Below are 26,161 nucleotides of genomic sequence, written 5' to 3'. Positions count from 1 at the left end.
CCTATAGTAAAGCCTTTGCATGGAGCTCTCCTGCCTGGCTTTGCCTCCGTTGCCCCATTTTGGGGGTTCCAGACCCCGGAGGGTGGGTGCCCAGACCCTCAGTGTCCCCATCTCTCACGCTGTCACCCTCAGCCACCCCGTTAGGATCGTGTCCACCTCCGTCGCGCCGTGCCTGGTGGCAGTGTGGTGCCCCGGGCTGGATTTGGGGTGAGTTTTGTGAGTTTAGGGTTGGAGCGGAGCCAGCGGTGACGCACAAGGGGCAGAGCAGGAGGTGGCTGTAGGGGACCGGGACAGCTGCTCGCCCCGGAGCTCTGCAGGCTCCCGGTTGCGGTGCCGGGGTGCTGGCCGGAACCCCGTTAGCTGCACGGGGGAACCTGCGGTTCGCTCCCCAGGGCCAACCACCCACCCCGGCTACACTTCCGAACCCGGTCCCGGCGGCTCCGCTCCCTGCTGCCCCGCCCACTCCGCGAAGCTCCTCCCACCTTCCCTCCCCCAGCGGCTTCTGGCCAATGGGAAGCGAGTCCGGCGCTGCCCGCCCCGCCCTCCCATAGAGACCCCGCCCCCTCCACTCGAGACCCCGCCCCCAACCCTTCGAGACCCCGCCCCCAGCACACCGCCCCGCCCCCTCCCTGTCCCGTGACGCCGGCGCCGCTCTGCGCCTGCGCCGCCGCCTTCGCGCCTGCGCAGTGCCCTCCGGGGGCGGGGCCGGTCAGGACGCCCGGGTCCTTGGGGGAGGTGAGCGGGGCGGCCGCGGCCCCGGGCGGGCCTGGGGAGGGGTTGTTCGGGGCACCCGGGGGCTGTGGTGGCCCGTGGGGGCTCCTCGTGGTCCCCAGACCCCGCGTGGGGGAGCGGGGGCGGCCCGGACGCCTGGGACCCCCCTGGGGACACACACGGGGCGCCTGAGGCCTTTGTGGGAGCGGGGGGTTCGGGCCGGTCTGGGGGGGCCGGGGAGTGGGGAGGGGGTTGGGGCGGGGGTTTTGGGTGCCCTGGGGTTGGGGAGGCTGCCTGGGTCCCTTGCGGGGCGACCAGGGTGCAGGGATCCCCTGAGGGGGTCACTTGCGTCCAATGTGGGAAGGGGGAGACCAGGACACCTGGCTCCGCTTTGGGGGTGGGGGGTTGGACGCTTGGGTCCCTTTGTAGAGGTGATGGGGGGACAAGACACCTGGGTCCCGTTGGTGGGTGGGAACAGGGCACGTGGGACTCTCGTTGGGGTGGGGAAGGACACCTGGGTCCCGTAGGGGGGGTGTCAGGACACCTGGGTCGCTTGGAGGGGTGGGGGACACACCTGTGTTCCTTACTTGGGGGTGTCAGGACACCTGGGTCGCTTGGGAGAGGTGGGGGGAACACTTGGGTCCCTTGAGGGGGGTGTCAGGATGCCTGGGTCCTTTGTGGGAGGTGGGGGGATAAAATCCCTGGGTCCCTTGTGGGAGGGGGGTCCTGGGGGTCTGGGTCTCTTCTGGTGGAGGGTTGGGGGTCAGGATGCTTGGGTCCCCTGTGGGAAGTGGGGGGGTCCCAGGCCCCCCCCCAGCTGCTTGCTGTCCCCACACCCGAGGGCTGGCAGAGTGACAGGCCGGTCCCCTCTGCCACAGCAGGACCGGCCATGGCAGCGCTGCGTTTGCTGTACCGGGCTGCCCACGCAGGTGAGAGCCGCACCAGGCACCCCCGCGTCCCCCCTGCCCCCCAAAATCCCCCCTGACCCCTCTGTCTCCCCCCAGCCCCGCCGGCCCCCCTGGGCCACCTGCGTCCTCTCAGCACCACCGTCCCCAAGGAATGCTACAGTGAGTAGAGACCCAGTGTCCTCTTCCCTTTTCCCCTGTCCCTGTGGGGCGGGGACACCTTCCCCTGTCCCTGTGGGGTGGGGACACCTTCCCCCGTCCCCATGGGGTGGGCACAGCATCCCCTGTCCCCACAGAGTACGTCAACGTCCAGGAGGCGCCCATGGACATGCGCTCAATCACCGACCGTGCTGCGCAGACCCTGCTGTGGACCGAGCTCTTCCGCGGTGAGTCCCGGAGCCGCTTTGGTGCAGAACAAACCCCTCTTGGCCTCCCCATCCCATCTGCGGGGCGGCAGCCACCCTGAACGTGTTGTCACACCCCGCCTCTTTCCTCCAGGCCTGGCCATGACGCTGAGTTACCTTTTCCGCGAACCGGCCACTATCAACTACCCGTTTGAGAAGGGGCCGCTGAGCCCGCGGTTCCGCGGGGAGCACGCGCTGCGCCGCTACCCGTCCGGGGAGGAGAGGTGCATCGCCTGCAAGCTCTGCGAGGCCGTCTGCCCCGCGCAGGTCGGCCTTCTTCCCCCCTCCTCCTCCTCCCGCCACTCCCAGGGGAGCTGAAGTGTCCCCCACTGTGTCCCCCCCGCGCAGGCCATCACCATCGAGGCTGAGCCCCGCGCCGATGGCAGCCGCCGCACCACCCGCTACGACATTGACATGACCAAGTGCATCTACTGCGGGTTCTGCCAGGAGGCTTGTCCTGTGGATGCCATTGTGGAGGTGACCTGGGGGGGACACAGAGCCCGTGGGGCAGTGAGACCCCCTGCTCAGGGGCTGGGGGGGTCTGGTGAGCCCTGAGAGAACGTCTCGCATCCCGGCAGGGTCCCAACTTCGAGTTCTCGACGGAGACGCACGAGGAGCTGCTCTACAACAAGGAGAAGCTGCTCAATAACGGCGACAAGTGGGAGGCCGAGATCGCGGCCAACATCCAGGCCGATTACCTGTACCGGTGACAGCCGGGTGTCCCCACGGCCCCTCCCTGCTCCCCTAATAAAGGGTCTAGGGGGTTTCTGCACCCCCACAACTGCGCTGGGGGCACGGGCCCCTTCCTAACCCGGAGCTCCGGCTTTTTCTGTGTCTCTTTCTTTCCAGCACTGGGGCAGGGGAGGGGTTAACTCCCCCCCCGGGGCAGGTACAGCCCGGGGGTGCATGGTTGCAGTTTGGGGAGGGGGACAGGATTCCTGCGGGTGCTGTCACCCATGTTGGGGTGGGGGCACAGGAATGTGGGGTGCAGGGTGGGGAGGGGGTGTGGAGGGTGGGGGTGCAGGCAGGGACCAAGGGGTGGTGGTGGGGGGGTGGTTTAAAGGGTTTGGGGGGTGGTCGGAGGGTTTGGGGGGGGTTTACAGGGTTTGGGGGGCACCTGCCCTCTCCCAGGGAGAGGATTCTCCTGCCTGCAGCTGGCTCTGGGGCTTTGGGGGGGGTCATTCCCACCCTCCAGCTCCCCGGGGGTGGTACCGGCGGGGGGGGTTTCATTCCATTCCCGCGGTCCCGGCGCTGGGGGATCCCGCATTTCCTCCGGGGCGGGGCGGTTCACTCCCGGTCCCCTGTGCCTGGGGAACGGGGCATCCCGGGGAGCGGCGGGCCCGATTGCTCCGACCGGGGGGGCCGGTCCCGCTCGCCCCGGTCGCTCCGGTCGTGGGGGCCGGTCCCGGTTGCCCCGGTCGGGGGGGCCGGGCGGGCCGGTCCCTCCCCGCGGCCGGGCCCTTCCTGGGGAAGAGGAAGTGCCGAGCGCGATCGGCCCCGCGCTCCCGGTACGGGCGGCGGCGGCGGCTCCGCTCCCGCCGGGCAGCAGCCGCGGCGCTCCGGGGCAGCGCGTCCCGCGCCGTGCCCGGGGGGGCGGCCGGTGCCCGGGGATGCGGTGGCGCTGAGTCAGATGCAGCTGAGCGGGGCGGGGATGGGGCGGGAGGTGGGGGGGGAAGGGGGACGGAAAGTATTTTGCAAGCCCGGTGCTGGGAAGAGCCGCGTGGGGCTGGGGACGGGCGCTTCCCCTGGGCACGGCTGCGGGGGCACCCCGGCTCTGCCGCTGCAGCCCCCCGGGACCCCAGCCAGACCCCCGGGACCACAGACAGACCGCCGGGACCCCCAGCCAGAGCCTCGGGACCCCCAGCCAGAGCCTCGGGGCCCCAGACAGACCTCCAGGACCCCAGGCAGAGCTCCGGACCCACAGGCAGACCCCCGGGACCTCAACCAGAGCCCCGGGACCCCATCCAGACCCACCAGAACCCCAGCCAGACCCCCGGAGTGACCCCCCCATCTAGACCCCCAGACCCCCGGGACCACCGGCCAGATCCCTGGGACCCCAGCCAGATCCCCCAGAACCCCAGCCAGACCCCCCAGAACCTCAGACACCCCAGGACCCCCAGCCAGATCCCCAGCTCCCCGGGGTGACCCCCAGCCAGATCCCCAGGACCCCCAGCCAGATCCCCGGACCCCCAGCCACATCCTCAGGGTGACCCCCAGACCGCCTGGGTGACCCTCCCAAGCCAGGTCCCCAGAAGCCCCAACCAGACCCCCGGGACCCACAGCCAGACCGCTGGGGTGACCCCAAAAACCAGACCCCCAGGGAGCCCCCCAGCCCTCCTGCCACCCCTGACCCTGACCCACCCCAGCCCTCACCCTTTGCTCCCACCTCAGGCAGGTGCCCTCGCGCCTCTGCAGCCTGGGCGGGAGGGGGGTCCCGGGGGGCACCATGGGGTCCCTGTTCCGCAGCGAGGAGGTTTGCCTGGCCCAGCTCTTCCTCCAGTCTGCCTCAGCCTACAGCTGCGTCAGCGAGCTGGGCGAGCGGGGGCTGCTGGAGTTCAGGGACGTACGTAGGGGATGGGGGGCCACGGAGGGGCTGGGGGGCTGGTTTGGGGTGCCTTGGGTGCAAGGGGTGGGTGCAGGTGGCTTGGCGTGCCCTGGGTGCAATGGGGGTGGTCTGGGTGGGATGGGGTGCTTGTGGGTGCATGGGATTTTGGATGGGTGGTTTGGGGTGCCCTGGGTGCAAGGGGGTTGATTTGGGTGCCCTGGGTGCAGGGGGTTTTGGAGTGGGTGGTTTTGGGGTGCCATGGGTGCAGGGGGGTTGGTCTGGGTGGGATGGGGTGCTGTGGGTGGAGGGGGTTTGGGATGGGTGGTTTGGGGTGCGGTGGGTGCAGGGGTTTGGTACAGGTGGGTTTGGGGTGTGGAGGGTGCAGCAGGGTTGGGGTCGGTGTGTTGGGGTGCAAGGGGTGGGTGCGAGTGGTTTGGGGTGCTCTGGGTGTGGGGAACTGGGTGCAGGGGGCAGAGGCAGGTGGTTTGGGGTGCCATGGGTGCAAGGTACTGGGTTTGGGTAGTTTGGGGTGCCTTGAGTGTAGGGGAATGTGCGTAGGTGATTTGGGGTGCCATGGGTGCAGGGGGATGTGTGTGTGTGATTTGGGGTCCCATGGATGCAAGGGACAGGATTTGGGGTGCAGGGGGTGTGTGTGGGTGACTTGGGGTGCGTTCTGTGGGCTGTAGTTTGGGGGTGCTTGGTCTGCCCGGGGGGGTTGCTGCTTGTCCCCCCCCATCCCACCACATCTATCCCGTGACCGTGTCCCCCCCGACAGCTGAACCCCAAAGTCAGCGCCTTCCAGCGGCGCTTCGTGGGCGAGGTGCGGCGCTGCGAGGAGATGGAGAAAACCTTCTGTGAGTGCCGTTGGGGGGCTGCTCGGGGGGTCCCCCACCCGTGAGCGCCCCAAACGCGACCGCGTCTCCCTCCCGCAGCGTTCCTGCAGCAGGAGCTGCGTGCGGCGGGCCGGGCGCCGGGGCCGTGTGCCGGGAGCCCGCGGGCGCCGCTGGCACGGGAGGCCCTGCGGCTGCAGGAGCAGTCGGAGCAGCTGGCGCAGGAGCTGCGGGAGGTCAGCGGCAACCGCGCGTCCCTGCGCGCCCGCCTGCGCGACCTGCGCCGCTACCTGCACGTCCTGCGGGAGGGACAGCGCTTCACCAGCCTGCCGGTGGGTCCCCGGGGGGGGCGGCGGCACGGGGGTGTCGCCCCGCGCCCCCATTTTGCGCCGACAGCCTCGTGTCCTTGCTCCCCGTCGCCGCAGGCTCCCCTGGGCTCCCCGACGCGGGCGCGGGCGCTCTCGGAGCGTGAGCCCATCCTCGACCCTTCCCTGCACCAGCACCTCGACCGCAAGATCAAGTGAGTGGGGCTAGGGTTGGAGAGGGGCTGTGGGGCAGTGGTGTGGCCGTGGGGCAATGGGCACGGCTGTAAGGTAGGGGCTGGAGATGAGCTGTGGGACAGTGACATGGCCATGGGGCAGGAATCGTGGGTGAGGCTGTAGGACAAGGGTTGGATATGAGCCACGGGGCAACGACATGGCCATGGCGCAGGAGAAGGGTTGGAGATGGGCCATGGGGCACTGGCTTGGCCACGGGACAACTGGGAAGGCTGTAGGGTAAGGGCTGGAGATGGGCCATGGGGCAGGAATCGTGGTTAAGGCTGTAGGACAATGGTTGGAGATGGCCCATGGGGCAGTGACATGGCCATAGAGTAACTGGGAAGGCTGTAGGACATGGACTGGAGATGAGCCATGGGGCAACAACACAGCCATGGGGCAGGAATTGTGGGAAAGGTATGCGGTAAGGGTTGGACATGGTCCATGGGGTGGTGGCCTGGCCGTGGGGCAGGGGCAGCAGTGGAGCAGTGTCCCCACCACGTCCCCACAGCTTCGTGGCCGGTGTCATTCACCCGTGGCGGGTCAGCGCCTTTGAGCGGCTGCTGTGGCGCGCGTGCCGTGGCTACCTGGTGGCCAGCTTCGTGGAGATGCCCGAGCCCATGGAGGACCCGGCCACGGTGAGCAGGACACCAGGGTGGGGGGGCTGGCAGGGAACCAGGGGGCCGGGACGGCCGGAGTGACACGGGCTGTGCTGTCCCCAGGGCGAGGACATCACCTGGGTCATCTTCCTCATCTCCTACTGGGGCGAGCAGATCGGGCAGAAGATCCGCAAGATCTCAGACTGGTGGGTGGCGGCCCCCCACCGTGTAGAGCTTTATTGAGCAAAACCCGCTCTGACCCTGGGGAGTCCTGTCACCCCCGACGTGACATTGTCCGTCTGTCCCAGCTTCCACTGCCATGTCTACCCCTACCCGGAGAGCGAGGCCAGCCGGGCGGACACCATGACCGGGCTGGTCAGCCAGATCCAGGACCTCAGCGTGGTGAGCTGGGGACCATCGCAGGGACCGGGGGGCCACGCCGGGACCCCCAGCCCGTCCCTGACCTGCTGTGGGGCACCCGCAGGTGCTGGAGGAGACGGAGCAGTACCTGGCGCAGGTGCTGGACAAGGTGGTGGTGGCGCTGCCCACCTGGCGGGTGCAGGTGCAGAAGATGAAGGCCATCTATCTCGTCCTCAACCAATGCAGCTTCGACGTCACTGAGAAGTGTCTCATCGCTGAGGTCTGGTGTCCCGTGCGGGACCTCACCCAAGTGCAGGATGCTCTGCGCCAGGGATCGGTGCGTTGTTTGGTGTCCCCGTGTCCTCATGCCAGGGGTAGCTTGGTGTCCCTGTGTCCTTGTGCTGGGGTTGTTTGGTGTCCTCATGTCTGGGGTTGCTTGATGTCCCTATGTCCTTGTGCTGGAGTTGCTCAGTGTCCTCGTGTCCGGGGTTGCTTCGTGTCCCCATGTCCTCGTGCTGGGGTTTGCATCGTGTCCCCATGTCCTCATGACAGGGGTTGCTCAGTGTCCCCATGTCCTCGTGTTGGGGTTTGCTTGGTGTCCCCATGTCTTTGTGCTGGGGTTTGCATCGTGTCCCCATGTCCTTGTGCTGGGGTTTGCATCGTGTCCCCATGACCTCATGACAGGGGTTGCTCAGTGTCCCCATGTCCTCATGTTGGGGTTTGCTTGGTGTCCCCATGTCCTTGTGCTGGGGTTTACATCGTGTCCCCATGTCCTCATGACAGGGGTTGCTCAGTGTCCCCATGTCCTCGTGCTGGGGTTTGCTTGGTGTCCCCCTGTCCTCGTGCCAGAGGCCGCCCGGTGTCCCCGTGCCCTCCTGCCGCGGTGGGGCAGGTGCCGGCAGGGGTTGCCGTGGGTCAGTGCCGGGTGTCCCCCCCACAGTACACGAGCGGCTCGAGCGTCGAGTGTTTCGTGCAGCGCGTCCCCACCTCCGAGAGGCCCCCCACCCTCATCCGCACCAACAAGTTCACCGCCGGCTTCCAGAGCATTGTGGACGCCTACGGGGTGGCCAGCTACCAGGAGGTGAACCCCGGTAAGGCCCCCCCAGCTCCCCGCCACGGCCCGGGGCTGCAGTGGGGACCCCGTGTGACACGGTCCCTGTGTCCCCACAGCGCCCTACGCCATCATCACCTTCCCCTTCATCTTCGCCATCATGTTTGGGGACGTGGGGCACGGGCTGCTCATGTTCCTCTTTGCTCTCTGGATGGTGCTGTATGAGAACAGCCCCAGCCTGCGACAGGCCACCAACGAGGTGAGGGGACGTGGTGGGGGGGCAGGCTGGAGGTGTGGGACATGATTTGGGGCATGGGATGGTCCTAGAGGCATGGGATGAGGTTGGAGATGTGGGATGGGCTTGGGGGTGTAGGATGGTCTTGGAGTCGTGGGATGGTCTTCAAGGTGTGGGATGGAGCTGGTGGTGTGGGAAGGGAACAATATGGGGCAGGGTTGGTGATGTGGGACGTGGGAGCCGCATTTCTCGCCCCTTCCCAGATCTGGCAGACGTTCTTTGAGGGACGCTACCTCATCCTGCTCATGGGGGCCTTCTCCATCTACACCGGCTTCATCTACAATGAGTGCTTCAGCAAAGCCACCGTCATCTTCCCCTCTGCCTGGAGCGTGGCCACCATGGCCAACCACTCCTCCTGGAGGTGGGACCCCCAAACTCCCCTGTGAACCCCCCCAGGTCCCTGCCTGCACTGACCCGCCTCGTTCTGCCCACAGCTCTGACTACCTCGCCACCCACCCGTCCCTCACCCTGGACCCCAATGTCACTGGCGTCTTCCAAGGGCCCTATCCTTTCGGGATCGACCCAGTGAGTGTCCCCTGGGGGACCGGACGGGGTGGGACCCTTGCTGGGGTGACCCAGGGTCTTACCCACCTTGTCCACCACAGATCTGGAGCTTGGCCACCAACCACCTCAACTTCCTCAACTCCTTCAAGATGAAGATGTCCGTGGTGTTGGGCATCGTGCACATGGGCTTCGGTGTCATGTTGGGGATCTTCAACCATGTGTGAGTCCCCGTGGGCTCTTGTCAGCCACGGTCACGCTGAGGGGACCGGGGCTGAACTTGGGTGTGGTGGGTGAGTCCTGTACCTGGGTGGGAGCCCAGGACACATGGGGACACGGCTGATGTCCCCCTGCCCAGGCACTTTCAGCAGTGGCACCGGCTGGTGCTGGAGCTCCTGCCCGAGATGATTTTCCTCCTGGCGCTCTTCGGCTACCTCGTCTTCCTCATCTTCTACAAGTGGGTGACGTTCAGCGCCGCCGACTCCATGGTGGCCCCCAGCATCCTCATCCACTTCATCGACATGTTCCTCTTCACCTCCAACCCCGGCAACCTCCCGCTCTACCCGGGGCAGGTAGGAACCCCGCGGAGATGTGGGACACCCGTGTGGGGACACTTTGCCCGGGCTGGGAGCAGCGGGGTGTCCCCTCTGTGTCACGAGCGGGGCTGTTCTCAGCTCGGGGACTCTGGCGCAGGTGCCGGTGCAGACGGTGCTGGTGGTGCTGGCGCTGGCGTCGGTGCCCGTCCTGCTCCTGGGGACACCGCTCTACCTGCGCTGCCGGCGACGCGCGCCCAGGACGGGACATCCCGCGGTAAGGCTGGGGTGATGGTTTGGGGGCGCTCAGGTGTGGGGGTGGCACAGCGGGGTGTCACCGCTGTCCCCGTGCAGCCGGTGGCCGCGGAGGAGCAGGAGCCGCTGCTGGACGGGCAGGAATCCGGCAACTCCGTCAACACCACCAAGGAGGACGTGGAGAGCGGGGGCCACAGCCGTGATGCCGAGGTTGGGGCACCGGCGGGGTGCAGGCAGCGGGGTGGGGGTGGCTGTGCCCCCCGCTGATGTCCCGTGTCCGCTCCATCCCTGCAGCATCGGGATTTTGCTGAGGTCTTCATGCACCAGGCGATCCACACCATCGAGTACTGCCTGGGCTGCGTCTCCAACACCGCGTCCTACCTGCGGCTCTGGGCGCTCAGCCTGGCCCATGCGCGTGAGTGTCCCCCGTGTCCCCCCCTCCCCGGGGCCGGGCGCAGCCTCACCCCCCGTCCCTGTCCCTGTCCCCCCCGGCAGAGCTCTCGGAGGTGCTGTGGACCATGGTGATGCGTCACGGCTTCGTGGGGCTGCGCTACGTGGGCGGCGTGGTGCTGGTCCCCGTCTTCGCCGCCTTCGCCATGCTGACCGTGGCCATCCTGCTGGTGATGGAGGGGCTCTCGGCCTTCCTGCACGCCCTGCGCCTGCACTGGTGAGCCCGCCGGAGGGGGGGACGCTGGGACAAGGGCGTGACGACCCCCCCAGAAGCCGTTCCTCACCGGCCCCTCTCCTCGGCAGGGTGGAGTTTCAGAATAAGTTTTACGTGGGCGCCGGGTACAAGCTGAGCCCCTTCGCCTTCGCACCCCACGCCGGGGAGTAGCTGCGCCGCGGGGATGCCGGGGGGGTCAGAGCAGCGGCTGGACCCGGTCCCCCACCCTGCTGGGGGGTGCTGGGGGGCAGGGTCCCCCCCAAGGCCCCTGCTGCAGCATTGTCCTCATGCCCTCTGTGGCAGCGAATAAAACCGTCCCCGGAGTTTGTTGCGTCTCTGTCCCCGCTGCGGTGGGATGGGGAGGGGGTCCCGGGGGTGCCCCCATCACTGCTGCCCATAGCCGAAGTGGGGGGCGGCGGTGGGGCTGTAGGTGCTGAGCGGGGGGAAGGCGGGCAGGGGGTAGGGCAGAGTGCGGGGTTTGGCCCCCCCATAAACACCGGGGGGGCAAGGGAGATGCTGGAAAGAGGGTGTGGGGAAGCTGGGGGCAGCCACCGATGGGGCCGGTTGTGGGGGAACGGTGGTGGCAGCCAGTGCCCCACGGCTGCGGGGAGCCCCTGGCGGGGGGAGAGACAGCAACGGGGGGTCAGCCCCCCCCCGAGCCCCCCTACCTTTCTCCTGCTTCTCAGAGCCGGGGGGCAGCGCGGTGGCCCGGGCGCAGGGCACGGCACCCAGCAGGGACCCTGCGGGCACCCCGCACCTGCCGGAGCGATTGGGGGGCTCAGGGGGGGACGTGGAGCCCCTCATTGCGGCGTCAGGGTGGTATTGGGGTGGGGGGGCCTTACCACGGCTCGGGGTCACCATCCCGAAAGCCCTTGGCGAAGGGGTTGCTGGCGATCTTGAGCTGGGTGATCTGGGGCGATAGCGGGGTCAGGGGGTCCCTGGGGAAGGGTGGGGGGACATTGGGGTGTCCCACCACCCCGGGGCTCACCCGGTGGTTCTGGTACGCCGTCACCGCCATGAACTGGGTCTCGGGGAAGCTGAAGGATTTGAAGTTCTGGTGGGCGAAGCGCTCGCTGTCCCGCCGCGGGTCCACGAAGACGACGTGGAAGCGGGGCTGGTAGCGGTGCATGGAGTTGAGGATGATCTGGGGAGGGGGCAAAAGAGGGGGCGATGGGCAGGACCCCCCATGCTGGGGTACATCGTGTCCCCCGCCGTCACCCGCCCCGGAGCCGCGTCCTCACGTGGCCGTTGTCATCCAGGAGGTTGTTGGTCAGCTTGAGCTTGTCGAAGGAGACGATCTGCCGCATCCACTGGGCCCCCTTGGCCGGGGAGTCGGGGTGAAAATGGACGCGGCCGGGGGCTGCGGGGTCGGCCCGTCCCGCCGCCAGCCAGGAGGAGCTGTGGAAGGCGTACCTGTGGAATGGGGGGGCTCAGCACCCCCAGGATCCATTCCCCCCCCAGCATCCCCATCCCCACCTGTATCTCTTGTCGTCCAGCGGCACAAAGTCCATCAGCAGGACGTAGTCGGCCAGAGGGTCCAACCCCGACAGCTTCACCTGGAAGGTGGGGAACATCCTCCTGCGGGGACGGGGCGGTGGGATGGGGGTGTCCCCCACCCCGGCAGCCCCCGTCCCTCTCTGGTACCCACCTGCCCGCCTTGGTGACGATCATCTCGGTGCCCAGGCGGTTGAACTCCTCCCAGAGACTCCCCATCTCCAGCCGCGCCGCCGCCTGGGACACGTGCCGGTTCTTCCCGCTCGTCCCTGTCCCCTCGCCGGCCCACCCCAGGCCGGTGACACCGGGGGGTCCCTCGCCTGACCCCCCCAGGAAGGCTGCAGGGGGTGAGGGAGGTTTTGGGGGGGCCCGATCCTGCACCCCAGCTGCGGAAGCACCGCCAGCCGCCCCGTCGCATCCTTCCTGCGCGGAGGGGCTGGGAGCACCGGGGATTCATCCCCGTCCCTACTTCAGCCCCACTCTCTTGTGGGGCTGGGTGGCCCCCCTGCACCCCAACCCCCCCGCGGGACCCCACCGGCCAGGTGTTACCTGCCATGGGTGCAGCGGGTGGGCAGGAGGCGTCTGCGGCTCCGTCCCCCGGTGTGGTGGCAGTGGGGACCCCAGCGACGTCCCCTCCCAGCGCCAGCTCTGCACTGGCCCCCCGCTGTCTGCCGGGGGGTTTTATGCCCCTGCTCGGGGGTGGAGACGTTTGGGGGGGGCTGGAGCACATCCCCCTCTTCCCCGACCTGCGTTCGTGCCTTGATGCGGTGATGATGATGATGGACAGGAGGCGAGCGGTGGCTCTGGGGCCACCACGGGTCCCCAGCCGCATCTCGGGGCACCGGGCTGGGCAGGGTCAATTCAACTGGGGTCTCCTTGTCCCCCTCGTGTCACCCATTTCGCCATCAACACCCAGGATTAAAAACCAGAGCGAGGTGTTGAGACATCCACAATGCGCCGCCTGATCCCCCGAAGCTTTTGCGGCTCTGGGAGGATTTTTTTTTTAAAAATTTATTAATGATCTACTCAATTGGGGGTGAAAAGACATATACAGTATGTGCTGAATAAATTACTGACTTTTATTTCTTTAAGCTAGAATGCAAAACCAAAAGAAAAACTTCACACGTGGGCTAGCTGGAAATTTGCAGCACGTTAAAAGAAGAAATGATTAAGTAATATTGCACTTACATTATTTGAAAAACTGCGGTGAAATCTTGTCTGAAACACAGTATATTGTCTTTTTAAGGCCTCGTCTGGTCTCTGTTGGAATAATTGCTTTCTCAGAAGATCTTGGAAAAGTATCCATGTTTTCTCAACAGTATCTGAATCAAACCCATGTTTTTATTTAAAGTTCTATTGTTACAGAAAGCATTTTATTTTAAAACTTGTTAGACTGATATTTCTTGGAAGAAAAATAGAAGATATCAAACATCGGTTATCACTTGTGACAGGAAAAAAACCCTATTGAATTCTGTCGTTGCTCTTTAGAAATGTAAACCTACAACATATGTTATAGTTAAGGGAAAAATCACTCATGGATGCTGTGCATCCTTGTCAGGTTTATAATTGTTTTCACCCTAAAATAGGGCGTTTCTCGAACTTTGGGGTTCTAAACGGAATCCTGGACAAAACGCACGTCCTGTCCCTGCTGTAGTAGCCGGGACCCCCGCGGCCGAGCCCCCCACACCCCCCACTTCCCAGCGCTGTGTGTGACGCTGGCCTGACAGCGGGAGATGGATGGGGACAAGCCGGTGCCGCGGGGATGGAGGATGTGGAGGGGAGGAGACCCACACCGGGGCTGTCGGGGGCGATACCCCAGATCCCCCCATTCCCTCCGAGCTGTGGGGGGTCATAGACCATGGAGGGGGTTCGGGGGGTGAGGGATGCTGCAGCTCTGGAGGGAACAGGGGACATCCCCGTGGGGATGCTGGTGGCTGTCTGTCCCCAGTGGTACCCAGGTGATGGTGGCACTGGGCGAGGGCTGAAAACCCTCCCTTTCTCTCTCTCTCTCTCTTTCTTTTTCTTTCTTTCTTTCTCTCTCTTTCTCTCTTTCTCTCTTTCTCTCTTTCTCTCTCTCTTTCCCTCCCTCCCTCCCTCCCTTCCTTCCTTCCTTCCCTCCCTCTCTTTCTCTCTCTCCCTTTTTCTTTCTCTTTCTCTCTCTCCTTCCCTCTCTCTTTCCCTCTTTCCTTCTTTCTCTATTTCTTTCCTTCTTTCCTTCTTTCCTTCTTTCCTTCTTTCCTTCTCCAAACTGGGGCTCAGCCATCACTTCTGCTTTGAGGCTGGCACTTAAATCCTTACCACGGCCACCGTAACAGAGAAAAAACCCTCCGTGCCCCGCGTGCTGCCGGCTGGCCAAGGCGGCTGCACAGGCGGCGCTGGGTTTTGGGCTCAGGGCTGGTGCAAAGCGGGCAGACATCGTGTCCCCAGGCCCCCCGTGTCCATCACATCCCCACACGTGTCCCCTGCCCCGCGGTGCCGGCTCAGCCCCATCCATCTCCCGCTGTCAGCGGGTCGGTGGCCGCGGGGCCGGTATCGAGCGGGGAGATGAGGAGGCGCGAGAGGCTGCGCTGACAGCGAGGAGGAGGATGGAGGAGGAGGATGGAGGAGGAGGGTGGAGGAGGAGGATGGAGGAGGAGGGTGGAGGAGGAGGATGGAGGAGGAGGATGGAGGAGGAGGATGGAGGAGGAGGATGGAGGAGGAGGATGGAGGAGGAGGGTGGAGGAGGAGGATGGAGGAGGAGGATGGAGGAGGAGGATGGAGGAGGAGGCAGCCCCGCGCAGGACCGGACCCATCAGGGCTCATCCACGGCGTCTGCAGCTGGTTGTTCTGCTGGAGAGAAAAGGAAAGGTGAGGATGTGATCCTGGAAGTGTTTGAAACCCCAAACGCTGCCCAGAGCGTGGGGGTTCGCTCCCACCATCAGCCTCGGGCTCTAAAACACCAATTCTCCGTGTCCCAGGTGATGTTTAACCCGACCCTGCTTGGAACAGTTTCTCCTCGCTGAGGGCAGAGGCGAGAGCCTGGATCTGGTCAAACTCTGCTGCAAATCCATGTGATGTTAATTTTCCTTTCGTGTTTGGTTTTGGGAGGTTTCAGCTTGTTTCCCCGCTCGCTGTGGGTCAGGGCTTTCTGTGCCTAAGCTAATTTGAATTTCTGTGTCTAAGCTGATTTGAATCCTGGGGTCAGTTTTGGGCCCCTCGCACCAAAAGAGCCCTTGAGGAGAAGGGAACGGAGCTGGGGAAGGGGCTGGAGCCCAAGAGTGATGGGGGCGGCTGAGGGAGCTGGGGGTTCAGCTGGAGAACAGGAGCTGAGGTTGGATCTGGGGAATAATTTCTCCCTGGAAAGGGCTCTCAGGCATTGGAACAGGCTGCCCAGGCAGTGCTGGAGTCACCGTCCCTGGAGGGGTTGGACAGACATGGAGATGAGGTTCTCAGGGGTGGGATAACGGCTGGACTCGATGATCTTGAGAGTCTCTTCTTCTAATTTCCACTCTGCAAAATACATCATCTGACCTTATCCCCCAGCAGTTTCTGCTGCCCTTGGCACTCACCATTTCTGGGTGCGAAGAAGCTGTAGGAAGAGGTGCCCTGTATCTCCTGTTGGGCTTGGGAACCTCCGTCAGATCCACTAGAGCTTTCCCTCATACCTTCAGAAGGGCCCTTTTCCCCTCTTGCTGCCCTTTTCAGTCCTTTATCCCACCTTGTCTGATCTTTCCCATCACCTTCCTTCCAGTTTTGGGCACCTCTCCCTCAGGCTCTTGCTCTTAAACTTGCAACTCGTGCATTTCCAGTGTGATGGGGAGAAGGTGGTAAATGTCATCATCACAGAGGGCACAAGGACTGTGGGCTGCATCAGTCTCCAGCGGGATTCAGAAGGAAATCCCCCCCAGCAGCCCTCTCCAGGAGGAGGAAGGACAGGAGGATGACTGTGAGTGGCTACCACGGGTGTACCAAGGGTGAATCATCCTTGACCAACCCGAGTTCCTTGGCTGACGAGAGGATTGGTGGCTGTGTGGACAAAAAGAAAAGTAGTGGGCAGCATTTACCTCACCTTTAGCAAGGTCACCACGAACTTCTGTTGGCTCCTTGCAGCCAAACTGGTGAGCTGTGGTTTGAGCACAAGGAATTTAAGATGGGTAGAAAGGTGGTTCGTTGTCTGCGGTGTCTGGGACCGCTGACGGACCTGTTACTCGCCCTGGCTGAGCTTATGTGGGACTCTGCCCCATCAGCGAGGTCCCCCTCAGCTCCCTGGTGTGATAATGTCAAACATGGCACTGGTGGGGCTGTAACTGTCTCTGAAATGCTCAAAAAGTGGCCGTGGAAGAGGGAGTGTTGCTCAGCGGTTTGCTCTGAAGAGAGCCACAAGTCCTGTTGCTCACTCCAGCTGAGGTCATCTCCTCTGGGTACACTTCTTCTCTAAACTATGAAGCAGAGAGAAAAGATAATGACTTGTTTTGAGCTTCGTTACTCTCCCGGGGCTCAAAGAGATTCACAGTCCCCAAGTCCCCAAATCATGTGAAATAGTAAGGGTGTTTGCTGATGGTGGTTTATTTTCAAGCTCCTTTGCAGAGCTTCAGGCAGATGTGTCTTCACATCCACCTCCAAGAGCATCAGGAGGGAGGCAGCGATAGTGCTTGGATGTGACTGAGTCCCATTGTTTTTCAGACCAAGCCAGAGCTCCAGGACCAGACCCACAAGCAAGAACGGTGTCATCTGAGCCACCCATCTCCCGTGAATTTCTCTTGTGAAAAATGAAACAGCTCTTCACCTCTGCCTGGAGAGTCCTGGGATTCAGTTTTTCATGATACTCTGGATTTTCCACCAAAACCAGGGAGCTGGCTGTCCTGTTTCCTCACCACAGGACTGCTGAGAAGGTAAGTCTGGAGGTCACCATGCTCAGGGGGCTTCCTCTCCTCATTGACCACAAAGGGCTCCTGGATGAGAACCAGAAGCTTTTCCATAAAGAACATTTAGGGAACTTACCATTACAAAGCTTTGCTTTTTTTGCAGCTCCCCATTTGTTTTACCTGTGCTGAGATGTGACTTTTGGCAACCTGTTTCTAATCGATCTGTGCCTAAACTCTTCCTTTTGATCTGGTGTGATTTATCTCCAAGTAGGTCCCACTGGAGAGAGGGTTTTCCACCTCTTGTAGAAGAAACCTCCAACAAGACGTTCACATGGAAAGCAAACATCCAATTAATGGCAGAAAGCAATTGCACCCAAGCGACCGAGTTCATCTTAATGGGGTTCACAGAAGACCCGGTGATACAGGTCACCCTCTTTCTGATGGTTCTGCTCATCTATCTTGCCACCATCCTGGGGAACCTTGGGATGATCGCGTTAATCAGGGCCAGCCCTCAGCTCCACTCCCCCATGTATTATTTCTTGGCTAACCTGGCTTTTATAGACGTCTGTTCTTCCACTGTCATCACCCCCAAGATGTTGGCTGATTTTATGTCAGAGAAGAAGGTTATTGCTTACGCTGTGTGTGTGGCTCAGGAGTTCATTTATGATCTTTTGGGGATGGCCGAAGTCTTCCTGCTGGCAGTGATGGCGTACGACCGTTACCTGGCCGTTTGCCGTCCCCTGCTCTACCACTTGGTCATGTCCCCCAAATGCTGTTTCCAGCTGGTGACCGGGTCGTATCTCGTGGGGCTGACAAACGGCATAGGCCAGACTATTGGCATGTTCACCTTGTCCTTTTGTGGCTCCAACGTCATCGACCTGTTCTTCTGTGACATTTCCCCTCTGATATCGCTCTCAACCTCCGACACCACCCTCAGCCTCATTATCTTAACTTCAGCAGCTTTATTTGCTGTGTCCAACAGCCTGTTTGTCCTAGTCTCCTACATGGCCATCATCTCCACCATCCTCAGCATTCATTCAGCTGAGGGCAAGCGCAAAGCCTTCTCCACCTGTGCCTCCCACCTCACCACGGTGAGCATCTTCTACGGGACAGCATGTTTTATGTACTTAAAGCCCAGCTCAGACATCTCTAGAGGAGATAAGTGGGCTGTGATGCTCTACACCGTGCTGACTCCCATGCTGAACCCCTTCATCTACAGCCTGAGGAATAAAGAGGTGAAGGAGGCTTTGAGGAGACTCACAAAAATAAAATGAGCTTGCGTGTTGTAAATTTATGGCCAGATAGAACGGAGATGTGGGTGATATTGTCAGTTTTTGATTAAATATCTCATACTGATCATATTTTTAGGGTCTTCTGTGCTTTGATTTAGAACTGCACTGGCTGATTCAATATCAATGTGGTTCAGGATACTAATAATTTCACTCAGTTCTCCAAACCTTGATAATTATACTTAGTAGTTAATTTAACCTAATGAAGACACAGGTAGAGAACTACAAGCATGCACTACTCATTTAGAATTTTGCCCGCTACCGTTTATTTGATTCTGTGTATCAGGCCAGATTAAACCAGAAGAATATGGCAAAAATTTCTGCAATTTGTTGGACTAAAATTATGAACTGTGTCGTGTGTTGCTTTCCCTTTTGCTTAGCAAATCAGAATAAACAGGGGGTGGATTCTACCATTTCACTAAATCGAATTCCGTTTCAAGACAACATTGTAAAGTCATTAAGGGGCATAATAACTGGCCACAGGATGCCAACACCTTCAGCAAGAAAAATAGAGATGACAGCAAATAACCACCAGGCTACGCAGGAAATATTTTTTTCGTTTTTATACTCGGACCTCATTAAAAGATTGACAGCACCACACTTCTCATTTAATTTTAGACAGCTAAAAATTTAAGTTAAACATTATATTTGGGTGACCTGTATTGTGAACGAAGGCACTTCGAAAGCAGGGTCAATCAGCTGATTCCTTCTTTGTTCCCAAAGCTCATTCCCTGGTTATTATTTAATCCAGCCAAGGGTCACCTGCTTGCCTGGCACCGTCAGCCCAGGGCAAACATCCCACAGGCTGTTCGTGCTCCTCGCCCCCTCTCATCCCCCGGCAGGGACCCCAGGAGGGCTCCGGTACAGCCACCCACCCCAACCAGGGCCAGCTCACACCCCATCGTCCTGCCGAGCCTTGGGGACCACCCAGGGCAGAGGTTTCACACCCTCCCTGGTTCCTATTTCAGTGTTTGACCACACTTACGGCGTGTTTTGTTTGGTTGGTTGGTTTTTTCCTCCCTTTTCTTTCCAACTGGAATTTCTCAAGTTGCGAATTCGTGATAGAAAGTCTCAAATCGACCCGTGTCTGCAACGTGAAGTACGTGGAGCACTTGCTGGTGGCATTGCGTAAAAAACGATACGACATTAATTCCTTTGTGTTTCCTTTCTTTGACCCAGAAATGAGTTAAAAACCTGCGCTTAGACATGGTTATTTCACGTGACATGCAGATTATATGTTTTGTGACAATGAGAGCCTGGACACAGCCATAGCGAGCAGGGATCTCCTCTTCATCATCTCCAGATGTGTTCATCAGGACCTGGGACCTCTGTGTACAACTCCTGCTGTTCCCCCACACTTCTGCGCCTCTCTCACCCTCAAGATGCAGTTTAATTTAGCTGCGGGGAAGATTGTCACCTTTTCCTTTAAATAAAAGACTCAATATGATTTTTTAACGTTTTATTTACACTCCCAGAGCATCACTTCTTGCCGCAGTGACCTATGGCTGTTATTGTGTGATATGTAAAACACAACAATACTCAACGACTTTGTGTCCAGCCGGTCTTGCCTTTACCATCACCCGGTGTTTAAACAGGGACGAAAGCTTTTTAGCGTCTTAAAATCACAAGTCTGTGGCTGCAGCGCTGCCGTTGCGCTCGTTGTGGCTTCCTGCCGCAGCTGCCGCTCTCAAAACCGAAAGCGTTTTGCTCATTTTTCAAGCAGGGGTTGCTGCATTTGGGGAGAACCAGCGGTTAGCTGTGTCTAACAGAAGCACAAGCCGCGTCTCAGAGTTTCGCTGGAGCCAGCTAGACTTGCGCTTTTAGGCAGAGTCACCTTAATTCTAGTTAAATCTGTTTCAAACAGAGAGCTGAGCAAATACAGCAATCGCGGGGGTAGGAGCCACCTCCTCTTGTTTAGATATTAGTGATTAGAGTTGGGAATTGCCTCAAATGTCTTCAGGGGAAGGATTTATCTCCTTAACTTTAAATAAACACCGTGTCACCTCCACACGTTGACTGGGCTCCCTTTATTGCCAAGGAAGATTTGGTCAAGTCCATGGATGGGGCTCAGTGCAAGGCAGACACTACAAAAAACCAGCTGGAGAGGCTGATAAACTCTGCTGATTGTATCCACCAGAGTCACGTTAGCTATAACGAGACCTTAACTCACAATTAGGTAATGACAGACACATTTGGGGCTTAGTAAAAGCTGGATCTAAAAGACCTTCTGGGGGTGTCCTCTAGCTGGTGTGTTAAAAAAAGGCAAAGAAACAGGGAATTATTATTATTATTTTTTCTTTGATTATGAAGGAGTTGAAGATTTTGGCTTACAGCTGTGGAAATCCTGCGCTGGGGTAGTGACTCCTCTTCCTTGTGTGCCGTCCAGATACATGGGAAGAACCAGGAGCACAACCCTGTAGCTGTAAACCAAGCTACCTTCTGCTTCCCTTAGTACAGAAACAAAAAAGAAAGCCTCATTTTGGCTTTATTTCCCTTAAAACCAATAGCCAAGGTATCTCTCATTATTGAGAGAGAATTGGGAGATGTTATAATGGCTCATTTTAGACACAGTTACTGCCCTGGTGCAAAAAACCCTCCTGAGGTCCTAGTGGAAGAAGCAAGGAGACCCTACCCAAACACTGGTGAGTTCCTCTCTGTGTTTGCCTTTACAATCTTTTGTAGCTCGTAAAGTCATTTTGAACCCAAGAAAGAGAAATTTGCATTTTCCACATTTCTTGAGAAAGAGAAAAAGTGAAAAGGGGAAGGTTGGGTTGAGCAAGGACAGACAGATACTTGGGACAGGACTAATCTCAGGTGGCTTTAGGCACCTGCAGTGTCAGCACGTGCATCTAAGAGACACCCCAGAGAAAGGGATGCCTCTGTGTGCGCTAAAATGTGAATATCTGAGACGGGATGGATGATGTTTTACACTGTACGGACACTGGGAATGGCTGTTTTGGGTGTTGTTAGATGTAATGTGTGTGTTTGAGTTGTCTACACTCAGTTACACCCAAGGTGAAGGAGGGAATTAATGAGGACGAGGAGATGGCCACCCAGTGCATGAGATGCTAGAGATGTTGCCTTGCTCAAGGTGGGTGTAGACAACTGCAGCTGGATCTTCTGAACCCATTTGAAGGTACTAAAGTGATTTAGCATGACCCTGTCTGCAATCAACTGCTCTTTTTTCACAAAGAACAAGCCGCACTTTTGGTTTCCTTTCCTGCTTTCATGAGCACCAAACACCCACCCTGGGGATGTTTTAATTTTGAAGCACATGATGCAAAACGGCTTCCCAAAGACAGCGTTTCTTTTTTGTCCAAAATGGGCAGACGGGAATCACACAAACTTCAGAAAGGGAAAATGCTGAGTCCTGGCCGTGGGAAGGAATTGCGCCAGGACAGGCTGGACGGCAGCTTGGCAGAGATGGATGCGGAGGTTGTGGTGGCCACCAAGTTGAGGATGAGCCACCAGTACGTTCTTGCAGCAAAGACGCCCACTGGCACCCCGAGAAAAGGGTTGGCAGCTGGTCAAGGCACTTTCTGCAATGAACCTCCAGCCCCGGGGAATGGGGAAGTAAAAGCTGCTTGGAGAAGGGCGATGGGAGGAGAAGAGTCGTCCCGAAGAAACGGTTGTTTCATCAGTGCTAGAAAACGAAACGGAGAGCAAGGCTGATGGAAAGAGGGAAGTGAGCAGTGAAGAAATAGCAAATATGTGTATTTTTAAGGTCCTCTCTAGTGGATAACATGAGAAGCAGCCATCTCTTTTTATTTCTTTTTAAACTGTGAAGAAGAACAGAGGAAGAAAAATATACCAGATGACATTATAGTGATACTGAACACCAAAGTGCATGACCAGCAGATGGGTAGCAAGAAAAAACAAAACGAAGCACCAAAAAACCAAACCAAAAACCCACCCCAAACTGGTTGAAATTCACGCACCTAATTGCAAACATCCAGAAGAGCTACTGAAATCGAAGTCGTCTGTTCTGACACGTGGATAGGTGACACATCCTGCCCTTGGAGACAGGATTTTGGGGAGTTGCAGCCCTGCGAATGCTGCTTATAGGACTTGCTCTGAAAATCCACCTCCTGGGAAGCAATGGTGCAAATCATATTCGAGCACAAATGGAAAATGAGAAGTTATCTCAAAAAAAGAAAATGACAACACGATGGAAAACTGATGTGTGTTTCAATCCGCTTTTTCTTTACTATATCCACATCTGCTCTATGGAAATATGTAGTACAAAAAAACCCAACCTAACCGATCACTGCAAAGATAAAGCAACAATTTCTTTAAATTAATCCATTAGAGTGTTGGTTTTTTTTTTCTCCAGTGTTCCTGGAGAAGGAAAAAAACCTTTCAAATTCAAGAAAAAACCCGCATTGCCCTGTGTTCCAGTCCTCATTACCGAGCCGTGTACGGGAGCTGAACTGCTCGGGTTCTGCAGGTGGCATTTCTGATGTCCCTTGGGGATCCCACCCCTAAAACCTCCCAGAGAAGTGTCTGTGTTTATCCCGCACCCTTTGGGGAAGGTTTGCTCTGCTCTCAGGTGCCCCAGAGACCCTTCGGTAATTTGTCCTGTGGGTGCAGAGTAAAATTAAAATATTGCAGCCACGCTGGAGGCTGCCACAGGGAAACCCTCCTGGTTTTGGAGAGACTGGCGGAGCTTCTGTTTTAAATTCAGCACAAGGACTGGTGAATGTCTTTATGAGAACGACTCGGGTGAAACTTTGAGAGGTTTTGAGACAATTCCTTGCTAGATAGGGGAGGGTTTCCTTAACCAGTGTGTCCACCCCCTGCCGAAGCAGGAACTCTGCCATGAAGCAATATTGAAGTTGTTAATATTAAGGTCCCTCCTGAAGGGAAAAAAACCCCTCATCCTGCAGTACATCTGGATCCTCATTCCTAATTTTGGACTAAAAAATCCTGAAATTAGCAGACCCAAGAGGTGCAGGGAAGATGGCATGCAAGTGTAATTCGGATTAGAAGGGGATGGTTTTTGTCTGGAAGCTACATATGGATGAAATTGCAATCAGGTATGCCGGTCTCATTTTAATTGATCCAAACATATTGCTACAGAGTCAGAAAAGCACTTCTATGTGGTCTGTTATCTATTTAATGCAACACTAATGAATGTGGCAAATTAAGGCACAATATTATTGTATTTATTTCCCACTAAATCAGAACATCCCTCCCCCCACCAAAAGGAATTAAATCCTCCCGAACATGCCCACATATTAGAAAGAATGTGGGTGTTCATGAAAATACATCGTTTGCAAGATCTTTTGCAGACCAATTCTTCCCATAATGGGACAGCCAGAGTTTTAAGATTTAAGCTTTAAGATTTCTTTTCCGTATCCGAACTATTGGGTGTTATTTTGTCAATGTGTTATTTTTCAACATATTATTTTGGATCTTCAACTTGCCCACTGAGGATAACGATCATATTTTTTTCTACAAATAAGTGGGCGTATTCATTCAGGAAACACCAAATCCTGCATCAGCCTCAGGCACTACGTGTTTCTGGGAGAAATTATTTAACCTCTTCCTCATGTTTCTTTGTCTTCTCTGTGCTGGTGCCAGGAGAATGGTTGGAGGAAACCACTCAAATGTGACCGAGTTTGTTCTCTTGGGCTTCACCAACCTGCAGGACCTGCTCTTTGTGGTTTTTTTAATCACCTACATCACCACGCTGGTGGGAAACCTGGGGATGATCGTCCTCATCAGGACCAACTCTCAGCTTCACGTGCCCATGTACTTCTTCCTCAGCCACCTCTCTTTCCTGGACATCTGTTACTCTTCATCCGTCACACCGAAGCTCCTGTTGGGCCTCCTTGCAGAGAGAAATATCATTTCTTTCAACGGCTGCGTCACCCAGTTTTTCTTCTTTGCGGCATTCGGCACCACAGAAGCCATCCTTCTGGCCTTCATGGCCTACGATCGCTACGTGGCCATCTGTCAGCCCCTGCACTACGTGGCTGCCATGTCCCATGGGGTCTGTGTCCAGCTGGTGGTGGGTTCCTACGCCGCCGGGAGCCTGAACGCCCTGGTGCACACCAGCGCTCTCCTCCGACTCTCCTCCTGTGGCCCAAACCTCACCAACCGCTTCTATTGCGAAATGCCGCCCCTCATGCTCCTCTCGTGCTCTGGCACCCGGCTCAATACGATGGTGATGGCTGCATGTGTTGGCTTCATCGTAACCACCTCGGTCTTGGCCATCGTTGTCTCCTACACCTGCATCCTGCTCACCACCCGGGGCACCCGTTCTGCGGAGGACAGGCACAAAGCCTTCTCCACCTGCACCTCCCACCTCACGGCTGTCGCCCTCTTCTACGGCTCCGTGGCTTTCTTGTATTTCCATCCCTTTTCCAGACACACGGAAGATCCAGGGAAAAGAGCCTCCGTCTTCTCCACAGTGGTGACCCCCATGCTCAACCCTTTCATCTACAGCCTGAGGAACAGGGAGGTGAGGAGCACCCTCAGAAGAGCTACCAACAAGCTCTTCACCTTCATGGATTGCCACAGGTCCTGCTTTAACCAAACCAAAGCACGCCTCACCTGCCACAGCGGAGCGAGCAGGAGCAATAAGGCTGGCATCTGACAGAAGAAGGGCACCGGGCAGTTCTGTGCATCTGGTGGGACGTGGATGCTCTACCTTGTGCTGAACACCACGGAGTTTGAATTAGGAATTAATTCCACATTGGAGTCCCTTGAAAAGTAAATCACCTGTAATTACAGTGTTTGAAAGGAGGAGAGAATACAGGAAAGACAATCCTAAAAACACGTACATTGTCAGCGAAACTTTTGCAGTAAATGAACTTAGAAGCAGCTCTAGAACACGCACAGCTGATACTTTTTACCAAAGACAATCTACTCAATATGAAAGTCTGTGGTCCGAAAGAGGTGACTCAGAGCAGAAGTGGACAAGCTAGATAAGGCCTACATGTTGGAGAAGTACATTGTCTTTCATAACTTTGTTGTCAAACTTCCGAAGTAGTTACCTAAGGTTTTGCTGTAGTACAATAAACATGGCTTATTATTTTCTCTGGTTTGTCCAAAGACAGTATGTATGGGGAACAGCACAGCCCCACACTTCATATATATCTTGCGTGTAGGCCACCTGTGTTGGGTATCTTGCTTTCTTGGATGCGTCTCCCCCACGGACACCCTCCAGCCTGGATCCACCATGAGGACGTGCTCCTTTGCCTAGGAGGACGGTGGAGTTTTATCCCTCATGACAAGGAGTCACTCAGCTTGGCCAGGAACAGACTTTCAAGATGTTACATGAGCAGTCTTGGCTTTTCCCAGGATGTCATCTGGTGTTGACAACACAGAAAGCCTCCATGCTTCTGGCCATATGTCGTTCTCAGATGTGCCTGACTTGTTTGGTGGCTCCAAGATTCTCAACGTTGGCCAAAACTCCCCCACCATCTCCTACTTATATCTCCATCCAGGCAAAGTTTATTTTCCATCTCAGGAAATATTTCTTATGATTTCTTATTAATAATTTCTGCTTCCAGGTTTCAGGGCTTGAGTCATCTCAGCCCAGGAGTCATCCTATCTAATTGTAGGCTTTTTATCTGAATTAGTCACCGTCGGTTCCCCTTACGAAGACAGCTGTGCATTTGGGGACTTTGATTCATCTGACCTATTTTAAACACCCACATCAGGGTGAGGTGAATTTTTCTGGAAAAAATGCCTGGTTTTCTCCACTTGCTGCTTCTCAGTGAAGGGTGATGGGCTGCCGTGGCTACATGGCAAATGTGGATTTTGTTCAGAGCAGTCACACTCTGGGCGTGTTCCGAAGAGCTGATTTAAGCAGAAATTAACTAAATTTACATAAATTAACTAATTCATTAAATAAAGCATATTCTGTTTTATAAGGTGAAAGCTTCAGCTCACTGTGCTGTTGTTTTGGAGTCCTTCAAAAACCCCACTCAAAAGTGAGAATGTGAAACCAGCTTTTAATCAATAATTTAGAATTTGGCTGAGTGTGGATGTTCAGCAGCCACAAAGCACTTTCTGGAAAGAACAGAAAAGCAAAATGGATGAGGACAGCGTCAGAGTGATGCTTTTGCTTTGATATAAAGCTCACAGATACCAAATATTAACTTCCTGAAGCAAGGTTATTTTTTCCATGGATGGAAAAGAGATAATTCCCTGGGTGTGATTACAGATACTAGCACACTTGTCTGTTTTTAAGGGCAATAAAAGAGAAACTTTTCTCCGTAAGCGTGGCTTTGACTCTCACAGATGCCTAAATCCAAACCTTTGGGTTTTTAAACATCAGGATAACCCAGGTAATGTTAAAAAACTTGCAGCAGAAGAGTTTCTGAATAATTTCC

General features: G+C 57.5%; 5 protein-coding genes across 7 annotated transcripts; 4 read left to right on the top strand and 1 right to left on the bottom strand.

Annotated features, from left to right (window-relative positions):
• The first annotated feature begins 676 nt into the window (after positions 1-676).
• Positions 677-2,836, top strand: NDUFS8 (NADH:ubiquinone oxidoreductase core subunit S8). Of its 3 annotated transcripts, none has more exons than XM_065636295.1 (7): positions 677-735; positions 1,593-1,640; positions 1,716-1,778; positions 1,913-2,002; positions 2,115-2,287; positions 2,369-2,497; positions 2,599-2,836. In XM_065636295.1, the coding sequence occupies exons 2-7, from the start codon at positions 1,601-1,603 to the stop codon at positions 2,728-2,730; spliced, it is 627 nt and encodes a 208-aa protein (XP_065492367.1). In that variant the 5' UTR covers positions 677-735; positions 1,593-1,600; the 3' UTR covers positions 2,731-2,836. The 3 variants fall into 3 exon arrangements, with proteins under 3 accessions (XP_065492367.1, XP_065492366.1, XP_065492368.1); XM_065636294.1 differs by having other exon boundaries at positions 1,590-1,640; XM_065636296.1 differs by having other exon boundaries at positions 699-735; positions 1,553-1,640.
• Positions 2,837-3,735: 899 nt separating this feature from the next.
• On the top strand, positions 3,736-10,503 carry TCIRG1 (T cell immune regulator 1, ATPase H+ transporting V0 subunit a3). Its single transcript, XM_065637069.1, has 19 exons — positions 3,736-4,583; positions 5,341-5,419; positions 5,498-5,727; positions 5,821-5,915; positions 6,443-6,569; positions 6,654-6,736; positions 6,839-6,932; positions 7,015-7,227; positions 7,831-7,981; positions 8,061-8,200; positions 8,440-8,597; positions 8,671-8,761; positions 8,842-8,960; positions 9,096-9,309; positions 9,431-9,547; positions 9,625-9,735; positions 9,820-9,940; positions 10,021-10,192; positions 10,279-10,503. Exons 1-19 carry the CDS (start codon positions 4,467-4,469, stop codon positions 10,358-10,360), a joined length of 2,514 nt encoding a protein of 837 aa, XP_065493141.1. The 5' UTR covers positions 3,736-4,466; the 3' UTR covers positions 10,361-10,503.
• Positions 10,504-10,573: 70 nt separating this feature from the next.
• On the bottom strand, positions 10,574-14,099 carry TBX10 (T-box transcription factor 10). Its single transcript, XM_065636908.1, is given in 9 exon segments — positions 10,574-10,946; positions 11,032-11,099; positions 11,178-11,333; positions 11,431-11,602; positions 11,666-11,767; positions 11,838-12,021; positions 12,233-12,403; positions 12,406-12,486; positions 13,982-14,099. Coding segments are annotated over 9 exon segments (1,425 nt in total).
• A 2,781-nt stretch (positions 14,100-16,880) lies between these two features.
• Positions 16,881-17,801, top strand: LOC135989772 (olfactory receptor-like protein COR1). Its single transcript, XM_065636817.1, has one exon. It carries the CDS (start codon positions 16,881-16,883, stop codon positions 17,799-17,801), a length of 921 nt encoding a protein of 306 aa, XP_065492889.1.
• Positions 17,802-23,294: 5,493 nt separating this feature from the next.
• LOC135989843 (olfactory receptor 5AR1-like) lies at positions 23,295-24,417 on the top strand. Its single transcript, XM_065636907.1, has one exon. The coding sequence runs from the start codon at positions 23,368-23,370 to the stop codon at positions 24,415-24,417; it is 1,050 nt and encodes a 349-aa protein (XP_065492979.1). The 5' UTR covers positions 23,295-23,367.
• The last annotated feature ends 1,744 nt before the right edge of the window (positions 24,418-26,161 follow it).

The sequence above is a fragment of the Caloenas nicobarica genome, chromosome 5 (assembly GCF_036013445.1).
Source record: "Caloenas nicobarica isolate bCalNic1 chromosome 5, bCalNic1.hap1, whole genome shotgun sequence".
NCBI lineage: Eukaryota > Metazoa > Chordata > Aves > Columbiformes > Columbidae > Caloenas > Caloenas nicobarica.
Note: the sequence above shows the minus strand (reverse complement) of the source record. Positions and strands in the feature narration are given on the sequence as shown.